Source organism: Sinohyriopsis cumingii, chromosome 5, assembly GCF_028554795.1.
Source record: "Sinohyriopsis cumingii isolate HCF-2022 chromosome 5, ASM2855479v2, whole genome shotgun sequence".
In the NCBI taxonomy this organism is placed as follows: Eukaryota; Metazoa; Mollusca; class Bivalvia; order Unionida; family Unionidae; genus Sinohyriopsis; species Sinohyriopsis cumingii.
The window spans coordinates 80,250,302-80,275,927 of record NC_142965.1 but is presented as its reverse complement, the minus strand read 5'-3'; the positions used below and the strand labels follow the sequence as shown (position 1 = coordinate 80,275,927).

Genomic DNA, 25,626 nt, shown 5'->3' with positions numbered 1-25,626 from the left:
CCATTAATCAAGCAGATGACACCAGTATTAAGTGATCAAAGCCAACGGTAACCAGGCTGATCAATTCAAATCCCACAGCCTAACATCTCAGACAGTCGCTCCTCATTTTCGAAGTCAGACAAGTAAAATTTTGGAAGGCATTTGTCCAAGACTAATGCCTGTTTTCTATTTTAAAACAAGTTGGGCAAGCAGTAATTTTCAGCTGTAATCACATTATTTTCCTTTATATACCCATTCTTGCCTTCTGGGCATTGTGAATGCATGAATCTACCTCTCTCCATGTATTCAGTCATATCATGGGATATTCCACATTATCACCTAGTGGTCATTGATAATGTCACATATGAGCACCTTTTATTACTGCTTGAATACATATTGGGTCAGGGACCAAATTATCAGCCTGTCAAAACAATTAAATCCATTATGATTAATTACCAGTCTTTTTAAACAACTTTATTATATTGTTTACTGAACCTAGATTCCGATGTTTGGATCACCCTTTGAGTTCAAGAAAGGCAATATACTGACAATAGTGTCATTTTCCTTATGAACTGATTAAATGTCAGCAATGTTTTTTTATATAAATGTTTCATTCATTATACTCAGGATCAACTTCCAGTTGCAAGATTCAGTTTGAAGCAAATTGATTTTGCCAATTAAGGAGCTGTGCTTTTATATTTTAACAATAAAAAAAAGTTTCAAGGTTGTTGATCAATGAGTTGAGGGGATCCTTACAATGAGGATAAATTGAGTTTACTAAAATAATTTAGTGAGGAAGGTAACACGGACAGTTTGAAGAAGGAACATGTGAAAGTTGAGGATAACACAGGGCTGCTGTTGTGTATATCTATATTATGTCTATTATTTTGATAGTAATTGTTTTTGTAAGGGTCAGTTAGTGATTGACATTTTTAATTCTAATATTCTAATATCATAGCTTACACATTTAGAGATGAGTCATATATAATGTGTAGAACGATTTCATTCATAAAATTGCAAGGTTGATGTACTGATAAGTGCAAGTAAACATCACATGATATGACAAGGACATGTGTTCTTGTGAATGGAGGTCATGGGTTTTTCTGCAACGGATCAGACCTATTTCTCGATTGGTTGGGACTGAACCAGTTGTTGTTTACTGCAAATGAATATTTCAAAATTATTCATCCAAAGCCTTATATTCCATTCCAGCAAATGTGTGCTCACTATAAAATTGGATTATTGTGCAGAATTAATTATTCTTGAAGTTATTACTGGACTGAAAGAGAGTATTGTGACGCTTCATTCATTTACTTGTTATAATCATTCGTTGTAATTGAATTGCTGCATAAAACATTTGTTCAAAGAAATTTGGATATACATGTATTAATAGTTGTACAGATATACTGTGAAACATTTAAAGGCTATATTTGGATAAATAGTTACATGAAATTACTGTGAAACATTCAGGGACATCTTGGATTTATAGTTCAATTGGATTTACCTTGAATTCATTTAAAGGACATTGGGATTTAGAAAATAGGGATTATTATGTAATATTGGTACATCAGTACATTAAAGTTATCTTTTGAAATACCTTTAGAACTTATTTTAATTATTTTTAACTTAGGAATTGATAGAACTTTTAGGATTTTTAGGAATTTATTAACCACTGTAAGTTATTTTTAATTCTTTAACTTTGTATATAATAGGATAATAAATTAATATTTTAAATTATATAAAATTTATTGGCGTTGCTTTTTCATGTTCTGTAGTCAAAGCTGCTATCAATTGTAACACTGCCACTGAGTCGGAGCTAACAATTTCTCCAACGATACACAAGCTTGTCTCAACCAACAATGTTTTGCATTTATTGCAAGCAGTATCCCAGATGGCACAGATTGGAAATTCAGCCAGTGGGTTTGTCAATGGAACTGACAAATTCAGGATTAAACCAGTAAAATCTTATTAAAGCTCTATACCTCATAAGGCCTGTGCAGTACAGTTCATGTATGACATGACCCAGAATATGCAGAAAATCCCAGAAGTTAGAGTTGTTGACATTCAACTAATAAAGGCCATTTTAAAACTAAATGAGAATGAATTGAAAAATAATGAGAGCTCTCTTTATCACAAGCTGCTTACTTAAGCCCACTATAGAAAACCATTTTCTGACATCAAAATGCTGTGTGCACTCAAGTAGAACAATGGTGTTGAACTTTACGTTAATTACAACTTAGAACAGACTAGGGGAATGAAAGTTTGTTCTGTCATTTGATCAAGCCCTGAGAGAAGAAGTTAATTTTTTGACATTATCTCTTCTAATTTGAGGATTTTCTCAATAGGGATAAGACTTTTTCTTCTGTTTCAGTGAGTACTACAAAGACTATTCGAAATTGGTCGAAACAACATATTCATACTGTAAGTTATATATATATATATATATATATATATATATATATATATATATATATATATATATATATATAGTCTAGAGCTTTGTACCGCAAAATATTTTGTACTGTGGTATACTGTGGTATTTCTGAACATGCAATAGATACCATTGTACACTGGAATTATGTTAGGGACTGACAATTTAATCTTCTGAGACGGGCCTGACTATTTTAAAATACAATTCTGTCTGTCAGTAGCTGGAAAAATATCTTGTCTTGATATATAGTAAAATAACACTTTAATACATCCTTTGTATTATTTGTTAAACATTATCTTGAGTTAAAAGAAAATATCTCACCTTAAAAGAAAATCTCTGCACCCAATCTCTGAAAATGGCCATTACCTTATAGCAGATAAATTTGCTGTTTGTGCATTAATTGCTGCATAATTTGTCAAAAGACATCCATTAACGATAGCATGCTGACATTTGAGAACTAGTTGATAAAAATAGAAAGTGTTGACACCTGAATGCCTACAGTTTACTAGTTATGCTATTAATGTCATAGGCAGGGAAACTTTGAGTAGGATGCCAACACACTGGCAGGATACTTATCAGAGAGGACCAGTAAAAATAAAAGCACACTGACTCAGCAAAATGAGAAAATATTTATTGGACCTGAGAAATTACATAAATTTCAAACAGAAAACAAGTGGTCTTCTGAAAATCTTGGAATGTTTCTCGGTCTTAACAATGAACACATGTTCTTAGTAAATTAACATATGCTTGCAAATAACTAAAACATGACAGTTATTTATTTTTTTTAATCTGACATTTTTTGACAGATTTTTATTTTAGCCGAATATCTTTCACAAATCCCATGTTATCCTATATTACACTTCTCAAACATGTGATTAAAGGATGGAGAATATAATTATATTTGTAATGAAGAAAAAAAAATTGTGACAAAGAAAATTGTTTTGTAAAAAAATATAATTTGTTGAATCCTTTTGATATGTAAAATGAAAACATGCTGTTAATTGCATTAAACTTGTAACAGGATTATTCAGGAATTTTGGTACAGTTTGTTCTGGCGGAAACTACCGAAGTGCCAGTACAGTGGAAAAGTACTGTGATACGTACCACTGGAAAAAATACCATGATAAACCAGTATAATAGTAATATCACACACCTAATATTATCCATAAGAAATAGAATTATTCCTTCCTGGCTATTAGCCCTCCTTTTAATTTTCCCATTTTTTGAAACATATCTCTTGTATTTACATACTCTCCTACCTAAACCAGCATTAGAAAACAATATATCAATCCTATTCATCCCACAGGATGAAAAATTTGTCTTTTCTTTCTATATTATGTTGCAAAGGGCAATAACCTTTACCCATTGCCTCCAGTTGCCTCTGATAGGTGAAGCTAGTTTTACGGTTTGCTGTGAATTGAGCGCACATGGTTCACATCCATTTCTGAAATCCACTGGAAATTTCAGGTAAATTTTATCTCATCTGTTGAAGATTTTAATACTTTCAGATGTATTAAGAATTATTCTACAGATGGTATACATTATTATTTTAGATCTGAAAATGTGTATGTGAATTTTTTCACCTGGATGGAATTTGTACAGTCTGATCTGACTGCATGGTTCCAGATGGGAACATTGTAACAGAACGTGTTGTAGCATACACTATTTACTTATCGCCCCTGGTATATTGTTAACTATTAGTTTCTTCCGCATTTAACTATTAATTTCTTCTTTTGTTTGTTGTTTCAGCGTTGACAATGATGACGAAATTTGTTAAATGTAAGAAATTCAGTGCCATCAAGGATTTTTAGACTTGTGTACATCATCAGCTACTTGCATCCTGTGTGCCAATTGGCTTGAGAATATATGGTTGAAAGTACAGGAAAACGGCAAAAATGCGGCAGAGACATGGAAAATGAAAGTCTGAGAGTACTGATGTTTTGAGCATTCACCCAAATACTAAGTCTCTGGCCAGCCTGGTTGAGGACGCCATTGGGGCCCGCCCCTCCCACCGAAGATACGAAATACATACTGGTACCATTGCATGGAGGAATTTGCAACTTCTCCACCGTTTACACTGTCTCTGGATTTGCTGTTGCATCATTTGGTACAGCAAGGGGTGACAGTTTTAGCTGAGAATAACACTGTGTGCATTTCTACCCAATTCTAGACAGCGTAATGGGTGTAAACTCCATCTCATGTCCCAGCATGTCCTTAGAGCATGCAAGTCCAGGCGCATGTGGATCTTGCCATGAAATTCTATCTCAGTTTGATACCCTATCTGCTACCAACTGTACCATCTGGCTCTAGATCCATCCTGTTAAGTGACTGTGTGACTTCTGTAACATTTTATCCCATACCTTTTCCAGTAGAGCCATGGAACATTAACATTGTCAGGGATCTGGTTAAGAGCTCCTTCCATGTGCCTACATTACTAATACTCCAGTAGTACTGTTGTCTGTCTGCATGACACATGTACTGGCTGATTTTGATTTTGACAAGCTGCCTATACCAATTAGATCAATACATCCTGCGGAAATGGTTAGCAATGTACGCATGGCTTACCATAACAGTCTCAGAGACAATGACCCAGCCTGCTCTGTGTCTCTAAGAATATATTGTGTATATTTATACTGTGTACTTAAATTTTGTCCATTATAATGCATATCAATATTGTGTGCTTAACTTTTGTCCATGATTGTAGATTGTTGACACGGCCTTTAGACCTTAGAAGGTTCCAGAAGCAAATTTGTTTACAGTTGTCATTTTTGTTTTTTTGTGCATTAGGTTTTTATATAAAGTTGTTCTCATAAAATTTTTCATTGTTACCTCAAGTTCAGTTTTTAGAATCATTGTTAGTTGTGTTGAGTTATAATTTCAGAGGAATTATTTAAAAATTATTCGTTGGCATTAGAACCTGCTCATTGACATTTTGGACTTAATCACTATTTTTGGATTATTGTGAATTCAGTCATGGACATTCTGGATCTATACAATGTGCGTAAATTTTGTCCATGATTGTAGATTCTACTTTAAGATAATGTAAACATGTTGATATAGCCTTTAGACCTTAGAAGGGTCAAGAAGCAAATTCGTTTGCAGTTTGGTTTAATTTTTCATTAAGAAGATTGAGTTTTAGAAAATTTTGTTGCTAATGTTTGACTAACATCCGGGTCATTTTATTGTGTATTAGGTTTTTATATAAAGTTGTTGTCATAAAAATTATTAATTTATTACTTTAAGTTCAGTCTCATGAATCATTGTTAGTTCTGTTCAGTTATAATTTGAGAGGAATTATTTAAAATTATTGATTCTAATTAGGAAACGCTCATTGACATTTTGGACTAAATCACTATTTTTGGATTTTTGTGATTTTAATCAAGGCCATTCTGGATTATATCATTGTGATACATCAAGACTTGGCATATCAGGTCATTCAAGGCTATTGGTACATCAGCACATTCAATACTGGAATCCATCAGGAATGCTATACTTTGGGATTTGAGGTAGAACGTTTAGGATTATTTGGGATTTAATTCACAATACCATAGGTTCCTTTTAAATTTTCACTTTGTATTCAAGGGAGGTAAATTATTTGTTGTATTTTGCTAAACCTGTTGCATTTACCTTTTCTGTTACTTAGTTTAAGACCATAGAGTTGTAACAGTATTATCTGGATATCAATCTTGATCCTTGATCATCGTTTTCTCCTACACTGGCCTTGAAGGTCAAGCCCTTGGTTGATATTGATGATGAGGAAGTCATTTCTCCTTCTGTCTTGTGCCAGAAGTCTGGGAAAAATCAAGGAAATTGCCGTGAGACTTTCTGTCAAGATCAGTGACCCAGGCAGTTCCAACGCCTTTTTTTCTGAGAGTCAACTATCAGCATCCTTTGCAAATCACAGGTATAAGACCCATTCCAATGCATTCAGTGCAGATCCCCCAGTGGTATACAAGAACAACACTGCAGTCAGTCTGACTTTGCTTACTTACTATAGGGAGAATAAAGGCGTCCTGCACACCACTTTGAAGCTTGTTTGCAATATAGTGTCCGCATCTTCGTTGTTGTTGGTTTTGAGACTTGTCGAGTAGGCCTGGCATTGTACATACCTAAGAATCAATGGCCAGAAATTCAAACATGGTGACCAACCATGCAGTGGCAAATGCTGTGATGGTTTTCATTAACCTTGATCTTGTGCAATGGGATGCATGCTTATGCTTAACTTTGATAATGTCAGATCACGTCCAGACCTCTGCTGTTTGATTGCAAGATAGAGGAAGTGCAGCAGCAGGCAGCACAAGAACTGCCCCTCCACCTCTCTGTGCAGCTACCATCGGCTTATAAATCATCTTTGAATCCCCATCAAATACATGATGAGGGGATACAGGATCATTTGCTACACAACCCCAAAACCAGCTGCAGTCCGATTGCTCATATACATGGACACAGATTGGTCTTGGGGGCAGTCATATCAAAGGGGTAAGAAAGAAAGTTTCTCTATCACCAAAACCCCACCTTCTTGCTGTTGATTCATGTCCCTGACTACCCACAGACAAGTAATTGGTAGGTACCAGGCTCGTGTTTTTCAAACAGCATTGGATCGATCCCTTTAAACCAAGTCAGTGGATGAGCCAAATTTTCTCAGTGTGGCTTGAAATCTCTCCCCTCTTCTTTTGTCATCTCGTGTCAGAAGTACCGTCAGTTGACACATTTTACACCAAGAGATCACAGTGATCATAGACAATCAGGTGGTGGACTCCACAGTATACAGAGTTTACTCCAAGCTCTTTCTGGTGAGGAAAGCCAATGCAAGCAGAGACCAAACATCGACTTCATTCATCTGCATCAAGTTTACCAAATTTCAAGATGGAGATCTCATGGAATGTCATGCCAACCTTGAGTTGGTCTGAATCATCAACCTCGCAGAGTCCATTTCCAACAATAAATGGATAACAGCCAGAGTTCCTCCAACTACTCAGATTGTTGAATGCAGTAGCGGATCCTATCCCACTAGGTCGTTTGTACAGGGGACCCTTTTCAATTCCGCATGCATGCATGATCAGCGTAATTGGTGAGAGATTATTATACCTGGACAAGTGGTGCAACCAAGGTTTGCTCATAACAAGCATACGTATCGAACAACCGCAACTAGATGTGACCATGTGTACAGATGCGACCACCTGGGGTTGGGGAGTCCATTTGTTACTGGCTTTTAGCAGCCATTAGGGTCCAGAGGACAGTGCAAAATATTTTGATTGCCTCACTCTGCTTGAACAAATCCAGGATCAGTGCTTTTCTTGATCCAGTGATAGTTCTACACCAGAAGATCCCGTTTAGTGGGTAATATGGATGACATTCTATAACATATTGACAGAAAAGAGTGGCATAATGAAGATCTCTGCTGATGAAATAAGAGCAATCTATGTGAGCCTTGCCTTTGACCATAATTCCTCTATCAAAGATGTTGAGGCCATTGTTGGCATGCACAGTCAACCTTCTATGAGAATTGGCTCAAAAGCAACACACTTATGATCTGGTTGTCCCAGTCTCGGTCACGCCAGTGGGTACCAGACCCAATTGACATCAGCAGAACCTCTGGATGGGCTCATTATGCATCTTTCACTGGATTTCTCCAGAAATATTTTGTGGAAAGATCTCATTATTTATTCCCAGACATAAACCACTTCGCCTTCAGTTGTGCTAATAGGAAAGTGGGTTATCCTTAATATCAGGAATCCAATTTTCCTTCAAAGTTTACCTGAGTTATAGGCATGATGCTGAACACTCCCTACATCAGTTACCTATTCTCCTAACATTAAAACCTGAATGTTTATTTCATATGATCATGGAACTTATTCAAAGGAGAACGCAAATGTTTCATTATCTTTTTGATACAGTCCCATCCTCCCATTATATGTTGTTCAACTCAGCTTACAACTAGGACCACCTATCAGTGGCATGGGGAGGTAATGGGCAAGAGTTATTGTCCTTTGTCTATATAATAAATTTTCATCTTTAGGGAGGGTTGGATTATGAAGGTAGTGAGGGTTATATTCCCATCGTTGAGGTGATTTGGTAGGTATTCTGTGAGAAACAATTTAGTGAAAAGATTGCTTTCATGCATCTGTGAAGATTTAAAACAGAACATTTATATTGGCTTGGGAGTTTCCTCAACTCTTTGGCGTGTTCAGTGCAGCGGCAAATTTGTCACCCCTTGGTCGTCTTTACATATGCTCGTTACAAATGGCCTTCCAGCTTAATAGTGGTCATCTAGATCAAAACATTAGAATCTCAACCCACATCAAAACTTTCCTAATTCATTGGCAAGGCAGGAAGTGACTCATGACAGGAACACCGCTCGAAAACCCATAACTAGAAATAATGATTCAGTCTCATGGAAATGAAAGCCATTCGCAATGCTTTGAATACTGGGATACATTGCATACGTGGAAATAGGTCATGGTACTGTTGGACAATTTGGTATTGGTCAGGTACCTCCTCAAACAGGGAGTTACAAAATCACCGGACCTTTGCATCATGGTGTGAGATACTCGTCGGCGGTGTGCTCAATATGAGATAAACATTCAGGTTTAAAACATACCAGAACAGCTCAATGTTTTAGACAACTCACTGTAAAAGAGAGGGCAACTGCTTCATACGTAGTGGTGTTTCCTTCCTTACACATTCAGTCAAGTCTGCACCCTATGGGGTTGCCCAATTTTATAACTTCTCATGATGAGGTGGTACAACAAAATTGCTACCCATCATCTCCCCTTCAGACCCAGAAGCATGGGCTATCTATGCTCTATCAGTCAGTTGAGAGGGAATATGCCTTCCTTCTGTCAATACTGATATCAAAAGTAGTTCAGAAAATGAGGGATACGAACTTCCAGATAGTTTTAATCACCCGCCTATGATGGGAAAAATCTTGGATCAGTGATCTGATCGCCTTGGCAACAGACATTCCCATTCTAGTCATCCTGTTCATTAGCACCCAGTCACCACTGTTCTATCCATGTCCAGAGAGACTACTTAGCTAATGTCAAGGAACAAATCTAACCCACTTCCAACTACCTTCTCTCCAGTTGACCTTCCGGACATGTATGCAAATTTCTTCCGTGACAGAGTACAAACCATTAGAGATAAGCTTGACACCATAATTTCAGTTGACTCATGGTCACCATACAGTTGGGATACAGAATTTGTCTATGGATTTTGTATATACAATCCTGATGAAGAGTGCACCAAAGTCATGTGAACTTGATCCAATTCCAACATCACTGCTGCTTGAGTGCTTAGATCCAGTATTGCCTTCACTAACTGATGTTATTAATACCTCTCTCTCATCCAGGGAATTCCCATCATTTTTCAAAACTGCCATTGTAAAGTCTCTGCTGAAGAAACCAACACACTAGACCATAACGATTTAAAGAACTATCGCCCAGTTTCTAATCTCCCATACATATAAAAAATCTTAGAAAAGGTTGTTCTATCCCAGCTTGTATCTCATCTGAATTCAAACAGTCTTTTTAGCAATGTACAATCTGCATATCGCCCTTGCCACAGTACTGAAACTGCTCTTCTAAAAGTAGTTAATGACATTCTCTCTGTGTTGGATAGCGGAAAGGTTACAGTCCTCACCCTCCTTGTATTGCCTGCAGTATTTGACACAATAGACCATGATATATTACTTCACCGTCTCCTGCATGTATTTGGCATTCATGATACAGCCTTACTATGGTTCAAGTCCAACTTGATCAACAGGACACAAATTGTATCTGCAAATGGAATACACTCCAGCCCAGTTGATCTATGTTGTGGTGTTACACAGGGGTCTGTTCTTGGACCAGTTCTCTTCATTCTTTACCCTCAGTCGCTCTCAAGTGTCATAGATCATCATCCAGTGTCTCACCAATTGTACGCTGATTACACCCAAATATACAAATCTAGCCACCCAACTGAAGTTGATGCTACCATCCAAGGTGTAGAGAGGTGCATTTCTGATGTGAAATCATGGATGACATGTAACAAGCTGTAGACGAAAGATGATAAAACTGAGGCCATTCTGATCACAACACAAAGACTTTCTCATTCACATCCTTTACCTCAGACAATAAATATCAGCAACACCAACATTAAATTCACACAATCAGTATGAAACCTAGGTGTTACTCTGGATAGTACTCTCACATTGCATCAACATGCCATGAACATATGCAAGGCTGCATATCTTGAGCTGAGACGCATCAGCTCCATCCGCAAATATCTTTCAGTTGATGCCACTAAAACACTTGTATGTTCATTAGTACTTTCAAGACTGGGCTATTTTAACTAAATTCTGTCTGGTTCATCCTCTCTTTTTGATCACTACATCGAGTGATGTGACGCACCAAGATCCCCCGCCCTATCAGATATTATTTGAAGTGATCGGCAAACATCTGCAATGGCTGGACCAGGCTCTTTCTGCCTTTCATGTCAACAAAGCAAGACACAACTCTACAAGTGTTGCCCCTTGGTTTATTGAAGTTATAAAATCTGCATCCAGTAACCTGTCTCAGGAACAGGTACACCACATGAAAATCTTGGCTTACAAAATACATGCATTATCCACAGCCTGACATTCGAATGTAATATCCCCATTTGTGACATGTTGAAGTTATTTGGATATCATGCCAAGACCACTTTATCCAGCTTCTGTCTGCATTGCATAGCTAAGCATGGAGAGAACGGAGCCTTATCAGGCCAGTGATAGCTACCCAGACAGTAAACACTCCCCGTTATGAAAGCACAACCTCAGAACCAGGCATTACTGATCACTTTTGCTGGATTCACTTGGAAAAACAATCAGGTGCAGAATAGAACAGGGAATGCCCTTGTTCATGTATAAACCAAGGTCTCCATGGGTTGTTCTGCTTTGTGTACTTTACCTATGCAGATTAGCAAAATGGACTCTTCCACAGCAGAATTGTGATTTGGCACATCACTCTAGCAGGCCTGGCTATTTTCAGTCAAATAAGTAATCCCTGAAAGGTGGTTGTTTATCTCAGACCACTTTACTTCTTAATTGCCTCTATATCAACTGTTTCCCCTGAGGACCGGTTTAGCTGAGCTTTGAGCTGGACTGTTTACTGTTCATAATATTTTTATTACAGACATAATTATATCGCGGTGGTCAAGAAATGTTTCTTCATCTTTGTTGTTTAAAAAAAAACGTGATCACTAAGATTCCTGAAAATCGTGGGGGATGAGTGGGTGTGAGTACAAAATCGTGTTTTTCATGTGACACTGTGTTTTATGGCAGGTATGTCAGTTCCTCCATCTCTTACCTGTTCTTCTAATGTAATATGATCAAGTAATGTATTCGATGGAGAAAGCAAATTGTTTGTCCTATAATACTTACCTGATCATCACATTACAAATAATTCAACCCACCCTTCCTCTGCAGTGCTTAGCATCCTTTAAGGTGTTGCTCAAGTAGAAAAAATAAACTGGTTTAAATCTGGTATAATGGTAGCCAATTAGCAGATAGAAAGGAGAGTTTACCTTTAAGAGTTGCATTCCTCTGTTTATATTGTCTATGTACAGGATGCTGTTTTTCCAACTTATTGTAAGGTCTTGATTCAGAACTAGCAAAGAAAGTTATCCTAGTTTACCATATATACTCTCAGATTAACCTGTTCATGTATAAGGTGATCCCACCTCCAAACTCGTGTATAAACATTAAAAGTGCCTGACCCACATGTAAGTATGAAACATCACAAGTTACGCACTGTAAGTTGTAAATGAATTTGGAGTGACAAAATAAAATATTTTTTCTCAGTCCTAATGAAAGTGAATGTATGAACATTAATTTGATAGGCAAACACTATAAAAATTTAGTCTCAAATATTTAGTCCTTACTTTAAAATAATAAAATCATCCTGTTAAAATCCTGTCTTTGATTACTTAGCTACCAGATTGATATCCAGCTTTAAGAAATTTCAGCATTTCGTCAGCTTCTCTGCACCTGATCAACTCTAGATATCAGAGTCAATGTAGTTTTACATTTCTTTGCAACCATTATTTGACCTCATCTGTCTTATGTATTCCAAACATGCCCAGATGAGCATTCAAGATTTTTTTGTTTTTGATGTGCACGAACATTGACATCAGCAGGAAACATCATGCTGCTCTCTTACATTTAAATATGTTGACAGGAGGCAGCTTTGAACTGAGTTGAACAGGCAAAAGCTACTGAGAAATATGTTTTTTCATGACTGGCTGTTTTCTCAGCAGTGATGTTTTGGTTGTGCAGAAGGTTAGAGTTCATATGCATCTTATCTATATTTCCTGATTTGGGATGGTTTAAATGATCACTGCTTTCAGTGTTTGAGTAACTTCTGAAACAATTCAGTTTTTTTTCTTCTAGGTCTTTTGGTACCTTTTGTGCAATTTTTGTTCACTGCCTGAGACATGAGCCATGCCAGTTTATTAAATGGGAAATCTAACTGACCGATGCAGCACATTTTGATGAACCTGCGTACTTGTATTTGTCATCTTTTGCCTTTTGTTTAGTACACAGATGCATTGCAGTTCTTGTAACAATGTATTAGATATAGCAGCATTCAGAGAATGAAGCAATCCCAGTCTGAAGTGTCTTCTTTGTTCATTGCATTTGTTCTAAAGTTGCTTTGGTTTTTGCCATTCTCTTACTTGCTTCTCATGTACACAATATTTGTGTACTGCAGCACAATTGTTATTTGCTGCAGCATATTCAGAAATTTGTAATTTTTGAATGCCATATCAACAGAATGCTTATTTTAATGGTTGCCTTAACTTTCTAGAAAGAATAAACTTAAATAATTTGTTATAGCGATAGTTATCCTATATAAACTTTATCATGTAATTTTGCCATGGGTGACTGTTTATGAAATTGTATTAGATAATTATTTTTCATTGTAATGGATAATTATTTATTATTGTTTCGTTTTTTCCTACCAGTAGCTTGATTCAGTTAACAAAAATATGATTGACTATCAATGTATACATCATTACACACAAAACCACTTCAGGTATGTGCGACATTTATGGTTTTGATTAGAAACCTTGAGCTCTGATTTATGTCATTGAAAAATACATCAAAGAATCTGTATGGATTAGTAAATTCATTGGCATTTGTGTAATAAAAGAAATCCATTATCCCTCAAGCTTTATTTAGCATAGAGCACAGTAAGTATAGTTTTTGTTCAGAAACTAATAACAGTCTTTGCTTTATAAACAGCTAAATAATTGCAGAGGATAATCATTGCTTATGTATGCTAAAGTTTTGGTACCTCAAGTATGCTTTTATCAAAATCCAGGTGGCTGCCTTTTATTTCCAAAAACATCAGTCAGATAAATCCACAAAAGATAGATACCTTTATTTGAGAATATTGACACCTTAATCACGCCGACTTATATATTGCTATTTGACTGTTATTTACCCTTCTTAGGCATGTGTACAACACAAACACTTTGGAACCTCTCGTTGCTTAAAGACTAACCATCATGCATGTATTTCTGTCAAAAATACCTTCAGAATCATAATTTATTTAGTTACTTTTCATATTTATTTAATCAGAAATAAAGCGTGTGTGCATTTGTAAGGTAGATTTTAATGATCGCTGATTAGGAAACAGTAAAACACTGGACAGAGATTACTAATATCGCGGCTCTTTTGAAAAATACACATACAATCGTGGCTGTAATACATGTATGGCTGCATTTTCTGGTGAACATATATCAAATAGACAAAAGTACTCAAGTAATGCCTGGTTTTGGTTCATTATCCTATCCATAGTGCTAGTAAAAATACTTCCTGCCATCGAATTATCATATGCGATGTGTAGCATCATTAGGCATGTGAAATTGTCTTAACGATTTACAGTAACAATACATACCGACAGCCAACAAGAAAACTTAATAATATTCAAGTTTAGACCTTGTGCCATGGATAAGCTGACCTCATTCTTCCAGGCCTTCATTTTTTCTAAAATATTCAGCTAATAGGTGAGTATATATGATAATGTGATCAGTTAAATATAGTAGGAAAAACATAATCTACTAAAAATGAGCTATTTATAAAAAAAGAATTCAGTTTGAGAAGGGATGGTTTGTTTTGCAAAATATGGCAAACTTTTGCTGTTACTCAGTGGAAAGTATTCTGTTTCAATAAATAAAAGGTGGACATTTGAATTCTACAATAGTTTCACATGAGCTTCATGGAATTGCCAGTTTTTTGCATGTAAACTGTATACTTGATCAAGTTGCCTCCGTTTTCTCAATCAACTAAATAAAAAGTACACGTAATGTTTTACATACTTAGAACTGTTAGTGGTTTGTTGAGTTTAAATAGTTCTTGTATGTGAGATTAATTATGTTTCCTTTATTACAGCAAAAGAGTGGAGATCTGATGTGATCAATTGCAGTTCTTTTCATGAAACATTTAATCACAAACATGTTTATCCTACGTAAGTAAATTGGGATGAGATTTTATGCATTTTTGCTTATAATAGCAGACAAATAAAGCCTTTTATTGAAAATTTAATGTCTTCTTGATCCACAAAGAGCACATCTTTGAAAAAAATAGGACCCTTTCACCAATCCACAAATTTATGTGAAGAATGAATGAAAATGTAATTTTTCACAAAACCAGCGAAATTGATACAAGTTTACAGTACATATGTCCTACAATGACACCCATACTTTTGATGCAAAATATTACAAATTATCGAGATGTAGAGCTATTTTGTGATTTCCACTTAACATTTGTAAACAAAATGTTTAAAGTTTTTGTGGTCTGCTCAAACTCATTGGATTAAAAAAGTAATAAATGTTTACAGAAATCAGTAACTAGCAGGGATGAGATTTTATGCATTTTTACTTACAATCGAAGACAAATAAAGCCTTTTAATTTAATGTCTTCTTGATCCACAAAGAGCACATCTTTGAAAAAAATAGGACCCTTTCACCAATCCACAAATTTAAGTGAAGAATGAATGAAAATGTAATTTTTTACAAAACCAGTGAAATTGATACAGGTTTACAGTATATATGTCCTACAATAATAATAATGATAATAATGACCTTATTTAAAGAGGGCAACACAATTAGCTAAGAACTAATCTACTTGAGGCCCTCATACAAAGGAATTTATTTATTTTAGCTGCATCTCCGAAGCCACTGATATATTTGGTTTGGAAGAAGGAAATAGAGTGGGCATTTCTATGACACCCATACTTTTGATGCAAAATATTACAAGTTTTATAAACTGACTTTGTTTCTTATGTCACAGTATACATCAGATTATCGATATGTAGAGTTATTTTGTGATTTCCACTTAACATTTGTAAACAAAATGTTTAAAGTTTTTGTTGTCTGCTCAAACTCATTGGATTAAATAAGTAATAAATGTTTATATAAATCAGTAACTAGCAGGGTTTCCCATTGATCCATAATCTCTGGATTCGATGCATGAATTTCATATTGGACCAGAAACTGATGTGTGTGTACTCCGTCCTGTGTGTCAGTTTGATGTTTGGAAATTTGACCATAAGCATCAAACATTATAATTAGCATCATATAATAACCTTTGATATCATGCTCTTTGAATGACTGTTTTTATGCACCTGTTTAAACAACTTGTCAGTTTGCATTGTTCTTATCAGAAGATCTAAGTTGCATGGGATTATCAGATAATTGACAGCAATGTCCACTTTGATCATTTGTTTTGAAAATATAAATGGTTTGTTTGAGTGACACTGAGATAATTGGAATTTAACGCCTTTACAGATTAAGATGGCAAATAGGCTGTGATGACTAGAAATTAGAACATGTGAGACTAATCAAAGAGGATTGATTGTGTTTATTTTTTTTGATGCTATACTATTCCCAGAAAAGCATGTTGTATTGCAATTGATTCTCTGTTAATTGGTCATGTTTCTGGCATATGAGTGAATTTCCTATTTGATCATTTCAAATATTACTGCATTACTGTTACACTGTGTACATTGGTTTATTGTTGATTGCATGACATTGTGTCATATCAAATGGGATTTTCAAATTTAACTATTACATATAAATATCATGCCACATAAATATTTGACTTTTTTCTCAAGGAGACATTTAAACTTACTGGATCAAACTATGAAAATGTATATGGTAGAAAGAAACGGAAAGGACACACTCAAAAATTCAGTGACATGTGGGTGAAAATTGATGAGTGATCTTAATGTAAACGGTGATCATATAAAGATCATGCTGTATCAAGCAAAATTGCCAGTAGTTCTAAATGAGTTTTAAGTGTGTTGTTATCATGACTGTCACCAGTGATATATACAGATCATGCTGTATCAGGCTTAAAGTGTGTTTTCTTTGTCCATGTTCACAGTTTAAGATTTTGTCTCTTAGTCTTCATATTTAGACTCTTGGAAATTTCAGCCCAAGAATCGGCGATCCTTCAGATTCATATTTTAAGGAAACCCTATGATAGATAAATAAACAAAAATCATGATTTAAGTAATATATTAATGAATGTCTTAATGAATAAGTGAAATGAGTTCATTTGATGGAGTGCCTGCAAATAAACTAAAATTAACAGTTTAATAAATTATAAAGCAATAAATAAATAAACAAGTTAACAAATAAACTGGCATTTGTGTGCTTTGCAATAATCTCTGAATAAATTGAGATTTATATTGTAAGTTGCTAATTTACTTCACATTTCAGACGGTTGCTGTCAAATCCACTAAGGATCATAGAAGCTTTTAATGTTCATGTAGGGCAGTTCGGGTTGTCCAAAGGTAAATAACTTCATGGATGATTACTTACATAATTATAGTTACATAGTACAAACATCTTTGCATTATTTATAATTTAAAGAGTTTGAAAGTAAGCCATGAATTGCTATTAATGTAAACTTATTTTAAAATAGACATATCATATCATGGTCTGCAATTTCAGACATGTAACATTTGCCATTCTACAGTGCAACTGGTGCAATGGTTGTTGCAGACAAATTCCTTGCATGATTTTGGCCAGTCAGTAAATACTGTAAAGAAACTCATCTAGAAAAAAATGCAGATGCTTGGCTTTAACTGAGGTTGAGGAAAGACTCACATTTGATGGATGAAGATCAAACATAGATTGGTGTTCTCTATATTGGTTGGTAAAATTGTGCACATTTCTGGTACTGTTACAGTATAACACCAGTCTGTCACTGTCATCTGCTCAACTTCTACTTGTATAATTTAACTTTAATAACGATTTTCAGATGCAAAAGGGATAAAAAGCACATTTTAATAATTGTATTGAGACAGTTAAGAGCTATTAAAGGTCAAACAGGCTAGTGATGGTAATATATGGCCTAAAAAAGATTGGTCCTGGACCTCAGCACATGAAATTTTCAGACCCTGTCTATTAATATTAGGCAGATATTTTATTATTCCTGGCCATTCTTCCATCTGTAACCTTTTTTTTTTCCCTGAACTGATTCATGACATTTAAATTGTGGTGAATGATATGAAGGAATTTGAAAGAATATAAGATGGTTAGCATTCATATCTCTCATTCAAGCACTGACATATAGGTGATTGTAGTTTCTTTAACTTTTTCTGATGCAGTGAAACCATCCTCAGTGAATACCTGCATATAAAGAACATCTGCTGATAAAAGACAAACATAGTTTATTACTTTTTATAGGTATTTACATGTAGATATAGATAAAGGACATCTGTCCTTAATGAAACTTGAAAAGTACAAATGTTCTCACTTTTCACTCTTATGGTTCAAATCATACCTCTCTGACAGAATCCAACAATTTGTTATTGATAACATTAAATCAGAGCTGATGTCTATATCAACAAAGGAGTTTCACAGGGATCTATTATAGGGCCTGTGTTATTCATACTGTTTATAAATTACCCCTTTATGTGCAACAGTCAAAAACAAATCATAATGCTGATGATACTTGTAACTGTCTAAACGTTTAATTCTAGCTTTATAAATTTGAACACAAATTTGGGTGAAGATTTATATCAAGTTGAATAAAGAAGCTTGCTGAAGAACATGTTGATCAATCCCCTGAAAACCAAGATGTGGTTGCACTAGGAAATATGCAGTGAACAGAAATCAATATCCTGAGCTGTAATTTTAGCAATGGAATTGAAAATAGTGACACATAAAAATTGTTGAGAGTTCATGTAGAATAAAATCTAATATGGCGCAAGCTAGTGAAACACATTTGTTTTTGTATTAAACTCAAGAATTTACTTTTTAAAGAGGATTAAATTTTATCACCAATCAACTATCAGAAATTATTTTCATTCTTCCTCTTTTGGACTACAGCTGCACAATTTCAGGAAATACAGCTGATTGTAATATTGAAACAGTCCACAAATTTATTGAGATCTAAGTGTTTATTCTGAACGTTTTGGTTGAAAATTATGTTGACTTCACTGCACCCGATCATACTTATGCACTTTTTAAATGCATGTTTTCCAGTTAGGCATTAACATATCATGATATTTTTGTTACATCTTAATGAAACAAATTAGTGTAACTTATTGAAAAATATTGACTGCCTTACGGAGAAGATCTTGTTAGGGTTAGCATGTCTGCTTTACATATGACAGCTTCCACAGCAAAATAGGAATAGCTTGCTTCTATATTTTATGGGAATTTTAAACTTTTGTTGACAGGATAATAGGTTTAATAAGGAAGATGCATACGAAACTGTAAAGTGAATACAAGTTGTACTTGTAAATGTGCTAGTAATAATACAGTTTTAGTGCCCAAACCAGACATAATCACATTACCTTGTAACACTGTTTTTGTGATCTCCAAAAGATGATGTAGTAACAGTATTACATTGTTAATTCCCAAATCCACATAGTAACATTAGTCTGTTTCTAAGATAACTGTGTTACATATATACTGTGATCTCCAAAACTTGATATAGCAACAATGCTACATTCCTAATTCTCAAATTCATTTAGTAATATTTACCCTATTTCTAAGGTGATAGTTTAAAACTTATTTTGTGATCTCTAGAAATTCAAATTGTAACAATACTACAATGTTTCTTCCCAAATCCATGTGGTCACATGACCGGTATCATGTTTCAAAGGTGACAGTGTAACACTAATTTTGTGATCTTGAAAGTATGGTACAGTAACATTGCCATATTCTTAATTGCCAAATTCATGTAGTAACATTATCCTTTTTCCAAGGTGATAGTATAACACATATTATGTGAACTCCAAAACCTCATGTACTAACAATATTGCATTCTTAATTCCGAATTCCTTGTGGTAACATTAATTTGTTGCCAAATCCATGTTGTAATATTACCATTTTACCACAGTAACAGTGTAACACTGATTTTGTGATCTCCAAAACCTGATGTAGTAACAATACTAAGATTCATAATTCTCAAAGCCCTGTATTTGAGATGACAACTTTTTCAAACTGTGGCTAGAAACCTTGTGCTTTGTTCGAAATGACATATGATGCATATTCTATTCTTCTAATACTCCAGAATTTCCTACTTGTGAAATTCCTTTGTGACCAAAAGATGTGTGGTCAGTTTTGTTTCTGCTTGCATGTTGATGCCAACCCTATTTTTTTTTAAAACTAATCATTGACGTTTTTCTTCAAGTGAAGTGCACAAACAATCTGTGTCACTCCACTGAATAACCACTTTAAGGTTTTACTATTGTAGTTTCTTCATCTGAGCTGACAATTAAGTGTTCTATTTCTTCATCTGTGAAATGACTGGCAGTTTGTGAGAAGAAACCATTGTAAGTTTCAAAGTCAGATTTAGCATGTAGAAAAGATGCGTGGAAACAAAAGGAGACTCTGGTATTGGTTCATATAAGTACCCTTTTTTTTAAACTGTTGAAGTTAGGTGAATTAATTTTTATTTTTTTAATTTATTGTTGTATTTTGTAAGTCAATATACCAGTACTCAAATGTAAAAATTTCATGAGTCTATCAGTAATAATAAAATTTTTAAATCAATTTAAAGTTTGAAAGATACATTACTGACAGGAATCAGATCACAATGAATTTTTCTATATATTCTGTACATTTATTTCTCATTTATTTTCCATTGTGTCCAGATGATAATAAATCATATTCGTATGCTAAAGTACCTTAAAAAATAAATTCATGGTGAAGTTCTTGTCATAGGTTATTGAGCATTTTTTGAGAGACTGGACTATAAACAAAGCACTGTGCATTGGGTCACAGATTTCACTACTGGATCATCATCAGTTCCTCATTACTCACTGTACTCTGTTGCCAAAATACACACAGACAACCACACCATTATGCTCAAATTCTAAAGAATAAACAATTACTGTACTGTTAAATCAATACTAAAAATGCCTAAATCAAAGTTTTATATCACCACCAAAAGGAGAGAGGAAAAAATGATCAAAAATAGAGTGGGACTACATTCATTGGTTCAGAACCAAAAGTAATAATTGTTGCCCGATTCCAAAATGTTATGTGCATATTTGGGGTTCGTAAACCAGTCTTAGACTAAACAAGGGAATTAACCACCATTGAGATCTTGGTGTCAAATTAGATATTTGTTGCGGAAAACCACATTTAATCTTGCGTCATTTTATTATTTGATTTCTTTTTTAAAGAGCAAAATTCAAGAAGCTTAATTCTTTGTAGAATGCTGACAGAATGGGAAGTCTCTCTTCCCTCTCTCTCTCTCTCTCTCTCTCTAGACAATAATTATGTACATTTTTAAGTTTTTATTTAGTATGAAAAGAACTGCAAATAAAAAAATTCTGGCTGTAGATAAGAATAATAATAGTAATCACTATCCTCATAATGATACTATTTCACATTATTCACATGCATAATGATAAGCAAAAGCTTCAGAACAATGGAATTTTATCAGTAATGGGTGAGTGGCTGATTCTTGGCCAATGGGTAAAAACAAGAGCAGATATTTGGTACATATTCAGTACACATTTCAAGACTTGAAATACATTGCTTTTAGGGTAGTCATGAATGATAAAGAATTTACATTGTATGTATTTTGTATTTGGTGACTATTTGTCTGCAAATGTAAATAAAACATGCAGTTCCTTAAGGATCCATACAGAAGACAATACATTTTGTACACTGTTTACGTTGGTTTGAGTCTTGGATTCAGCCTATGTGGGTATGTGAGAAAGCTTGCCAGTAGCTTCTCGTGGGTTGGTGGTTCTTTTGATGTTTTCCTGGGTTCTTCCTCCACCATTAATACTGGCCGCCGTGTATAGCCTATCATGTGCTGAAAAAATGGCATTAAACCCTACAACAACAACAACAACAACATTTTGTACAGTTATTTTAGTGTATGTTTGTATATTAATAATATAACTTAATTCTCTCCACATGGACATTTGTTATTTATTGTATTCAGTTATTGGCATTGTGTACTTGTTGGGTTAAATGTATGTACATTTGCCAGGGTTATAGCCCTGCTTACAGACGTTTGCCTCTGAATGCAGCCCTATGTGCTTTATATAATGAACCTTGAGGTGTCTGTATATTTGTTATTTTGATGAAATTGTGGCAAGTTAATATTCTGATGAAATGTATGATTGTAACTGCCATTACAGTAAAACTGGTGACTACAATTAGTTGGTAGAATAAATTTAGTTCTCTTGCTTGCTGTACCACTGAAATCTGTGACCATATGTGCTTTGTGAAAGTTTGGTGAAATGTTTAACCCTTTACCTCATGCAAGCGTCTTTGGATACCTCTACACCATTCACATGGAAGCGCCTTTTGATGCCTCTGCTCCAGTCGCATGGAAGTGCCTTTTGATGTGGCTGTAAACATCAGCCATTTTAAGCTGGTTTTCATAGAGCCAACTTCGAGGAAAACCCTCTGTTAGATACTACATTCATTTCTGCGAATGACAATTACGTCAGATCACGTGGTCACTGTTTATGCACTGGTCGATATCTGCTATTTAAAGTAACTGAGTCGTAATCTCCACTCTCAAAAATGGCGGTCGTGGATTTCTTTCAGTACTTATGAAGTTTTCACGATTAGATTGACAACTATGTAAGATTCAGTAACTTAGGTAAAGGCTCTGATATTGATGTAGGCAGCAGTTAGTTTTTATAAATTATCAAATTCAGATGACTTAGTGATGTAGACGCAGATGAAAAACTTGTAAATTTTGAGTATGAGAAATGGCAGCTACGGTTGGTCACGCGGCCTCACTGACATGACAGTGAAAGATTTTAAAGCACATAAAAAAATCTTCCGTGAATAATAATTACACAGCTATAACAATTGGACTTTACTCTTAAAATTTTCCACATATAATAGATGTGTACCAAAAATGTAAAATGGTTAAAATTGCTGTTAAACTTAACATACACTACATTGATTAACAGTTCACAGGCAGGCATATGTGTATGGAGTCGAATAGGTAACAGGTGTTCTATTTATAGCATGCTACACTTTGTAACTATGCTCTATGAGGTAAAGGGTTAAATGAAATTAATGATCATTCATGTCATTCCAGTTTAATATACAATATTCTATATCTTTAAATTACTTGTAGCAAAATATGCGCATCTAAACTTCATTTTCAATAAATTGTGTATCTGTTGGTTTCATTGTATGTATTTTTGTCAGGGCTATATCCCTGTTTTGAATGTATGGCCTTCTGATGCCTTCTAATGCTGTCACATATGGCTTTATGTCATGAACGGCTTCTCTGAAACTGCTGAAAAAAACAACCTTGGAAATAACTTCTTAAAAGTTCTTCTCTGTCATCTGCTAGTAATGGTTATTGTGCTAAAGGCATTCAAATTTATGATAGTCACGTCTCTGGGTACATGTCAGTCTCTGCTCATGGGGTGATTGGAGTTACACAGTCATACATAGGGATGTGCTTTGTTACCATTTCAAACTGTTAATGTCCCAAACTAGTTTGTCAGTTGCAAATTATACATGGCATTCTGTGTCATATTGACGTGAAGCTTGAACTGAGTAGCCATTTGAAAGCTTAGTGGTTGGCATGCCTGAATTGTGACTAAAAGTATCTGCAGGGGTTTGAATTCTGCCATCACATCACCTTGGGTTGGCTGCAGTGGTGTGCCATTCTACAAGGTAAAACACCAAAACTAATTATTATATAAATAAGGTCTCTAGTCACACATATGGCCCAACATCTTCATAAGATCTTGTAAGGAGAGCATTGAAAAACTGTTATTCTGAACTACTCACCTAGTTGCAGTTATATTAGGTACAGATGCTATGGATAGTGAGAATTTTACAAAGACATTAGTGTCTCATAAGCCACTGATTTATGATTCATATACTTGTACTTTAGGTTTTATAAGGCAAATATTTGAAACCTCATAAACATTTTTGACTATTTTGCATGGTATTTGGAACAAAGGAATGTGTCTTGTATAAATAAATCAATGTTTTAGGAACTAAATCAGTTTATTGTCTACCAGATGATTTCGTTTTATCATATATGCCTTGGTTTTCTTTAAGCTCAAGTTTAAATGTTGGTCTCCATAATACTAATAACAAACTTTACAGAATAAGGTAGACTACATATCTTGTATATTTGACACCTCTTAAGCATTTTTGGCCTTTTTGTAGGTTATTTGGCTCAAAGGGTCATGTTTGATACAAATCAAATCAAACTATATAAGTTTAAATGTCAAGTTTATTGTCTACCAAATGATGCCTTGTAGTATAGAATTTAATTATAAAACACTATGGGTACAAACTATGTGAAATATACCTAAATTGGCCCCAAATTTCCCAGATACATCCATTAGAACAGAACTGTAGAGTAGTGTTTATTAGAAAAGTAAAATAATGACCCCCTTCACACATACGTCAGAACTATTATGGTCAATATCCAGCACTGTAGGACTTGCATAGATTCCAGCTATGAATGTACATAATAACAAGACCATGGAATATGTTCACTGAAGAGTTGAAACAATTGATTTGTGAACCTGGGAGCAATGGGAAACTTATAGACATCAAGAGGGTATGACTCAGAGCCATTTTTTACTTGGGGTGATCTCCAGATCAGAAAGGGAGCAGAAAGTAATAATATATGCTTTCAAAAGGGTATTTCCTTGGCTAGAACAGCCATTTGGTGTTTGCCAAATAGTTTGAGCACTAGATTAAACATATATATGTGAATTTGTCATGCTGGTAGAGGAACCTAAATTAAGAAAATCTTACTTACACAAGTTCTTTGAATCTAACTTTCTTCTGGTTCACTTTACTGGACATCGGAGTTTTGAGACATTTACAATGATAATTTAGAGAATATTATGCCTGGCCATCTTCAGAGTTTGTATGCTGTTTGTAATTTCAAATCTTACAGGTTTAATAAGCAGAATATCAGAATTTCATCCACTTCCTCCATCATATCTGCATCCACCTCAAGACTCCTATATGGTATTGCATGATGGGGCTTTTTACCGGAAAGATCATTACAGGGACCCTCTACATCCAAAGGTAATGTCTTCATAAAATGGTAAAGCAAAAAAGTTGAAAACATTGTTTGATATGCTAAATCAAAAAGGCAACATAATAATTATATAAGTACCAATTTTATTACATAATTAGGTTTTAAAAGTAGTTGAAGTCTGTTAGATCTTACATCTTAAGATGACAAGAACTTTTGAAGTGAAATGACTGCATTGTTTCTTTACCCTTCTGCTACCCGAGTCAGAATTGACTGTTAGGAGTCAAATTGAAAATAATTGCATTTTGACACCCTAGTGCTCAATGTACTCACCAGCTTTACCTCATCTCCACTGGATTGCACATGGGATTGTCCCGAGAGATCCAAAATGAATAAACCATGTTTTGTAAATCTAAGCCCATTACAGCAAATACATCTTGAAGAATCTCACTGAACAATAGCCAGAACTGTGTGCTCTGTGTCCAGATTGTGTTGGGCTATTATTTCTGTGTAGTGAGTACACCCCAATCTAATATTGACAAAATGCAGTTTTGTATTCAACCCATCATATTTAAGGCTGTGACCTACATAAAAAAGAGATTGCATAATGATTACACCATAAATACTCCAGTGATGCTGAAGATTTCAAAGTTAGATTCGTATTTAACATGTATCATCATTATGAAAATGCACTACTTGATTAATTTACAGACTTTCTATTAAAGAATAG

The 25,626-nt window shown here is 34.8% G+C and overlaps 1 protein-coding gene across 4 annotated transcripts in view; it reads left to right on the top strand.

Moving 5' to 3' along the window:
- The window catches only part of LOC149799581 (transmembrane protein 43-like), a 56,391-nt gene that overhangs the window by 18,067 nt on the left and 12,698 nt on the right, over positions 1-25,626 (top strand). For all 4 annotated transcript variants that reach the window (XM_089958919.1, XM_089958916.1, XM_089958917.1 and 1 more), the window contains exons 5-8: positions 2,351-2,400; positions 14,823-14,898; positions 17,156-17,229; positions 24,813-24,946. In XM_089958919.1, coding sequence (XP_089815045.1) covers positions 2,351-2,400; positions 14,823-14,898; positions 17,156-17,229; positions 24,813-24,946 — 334 coding nt within the window. The remainder of the gene's footprint in view (positions 1-2,350; positions 2,401-14,822; positions 14,899-17,155; positions 17,230-24,812; positions 24,947-25,626) is intronic.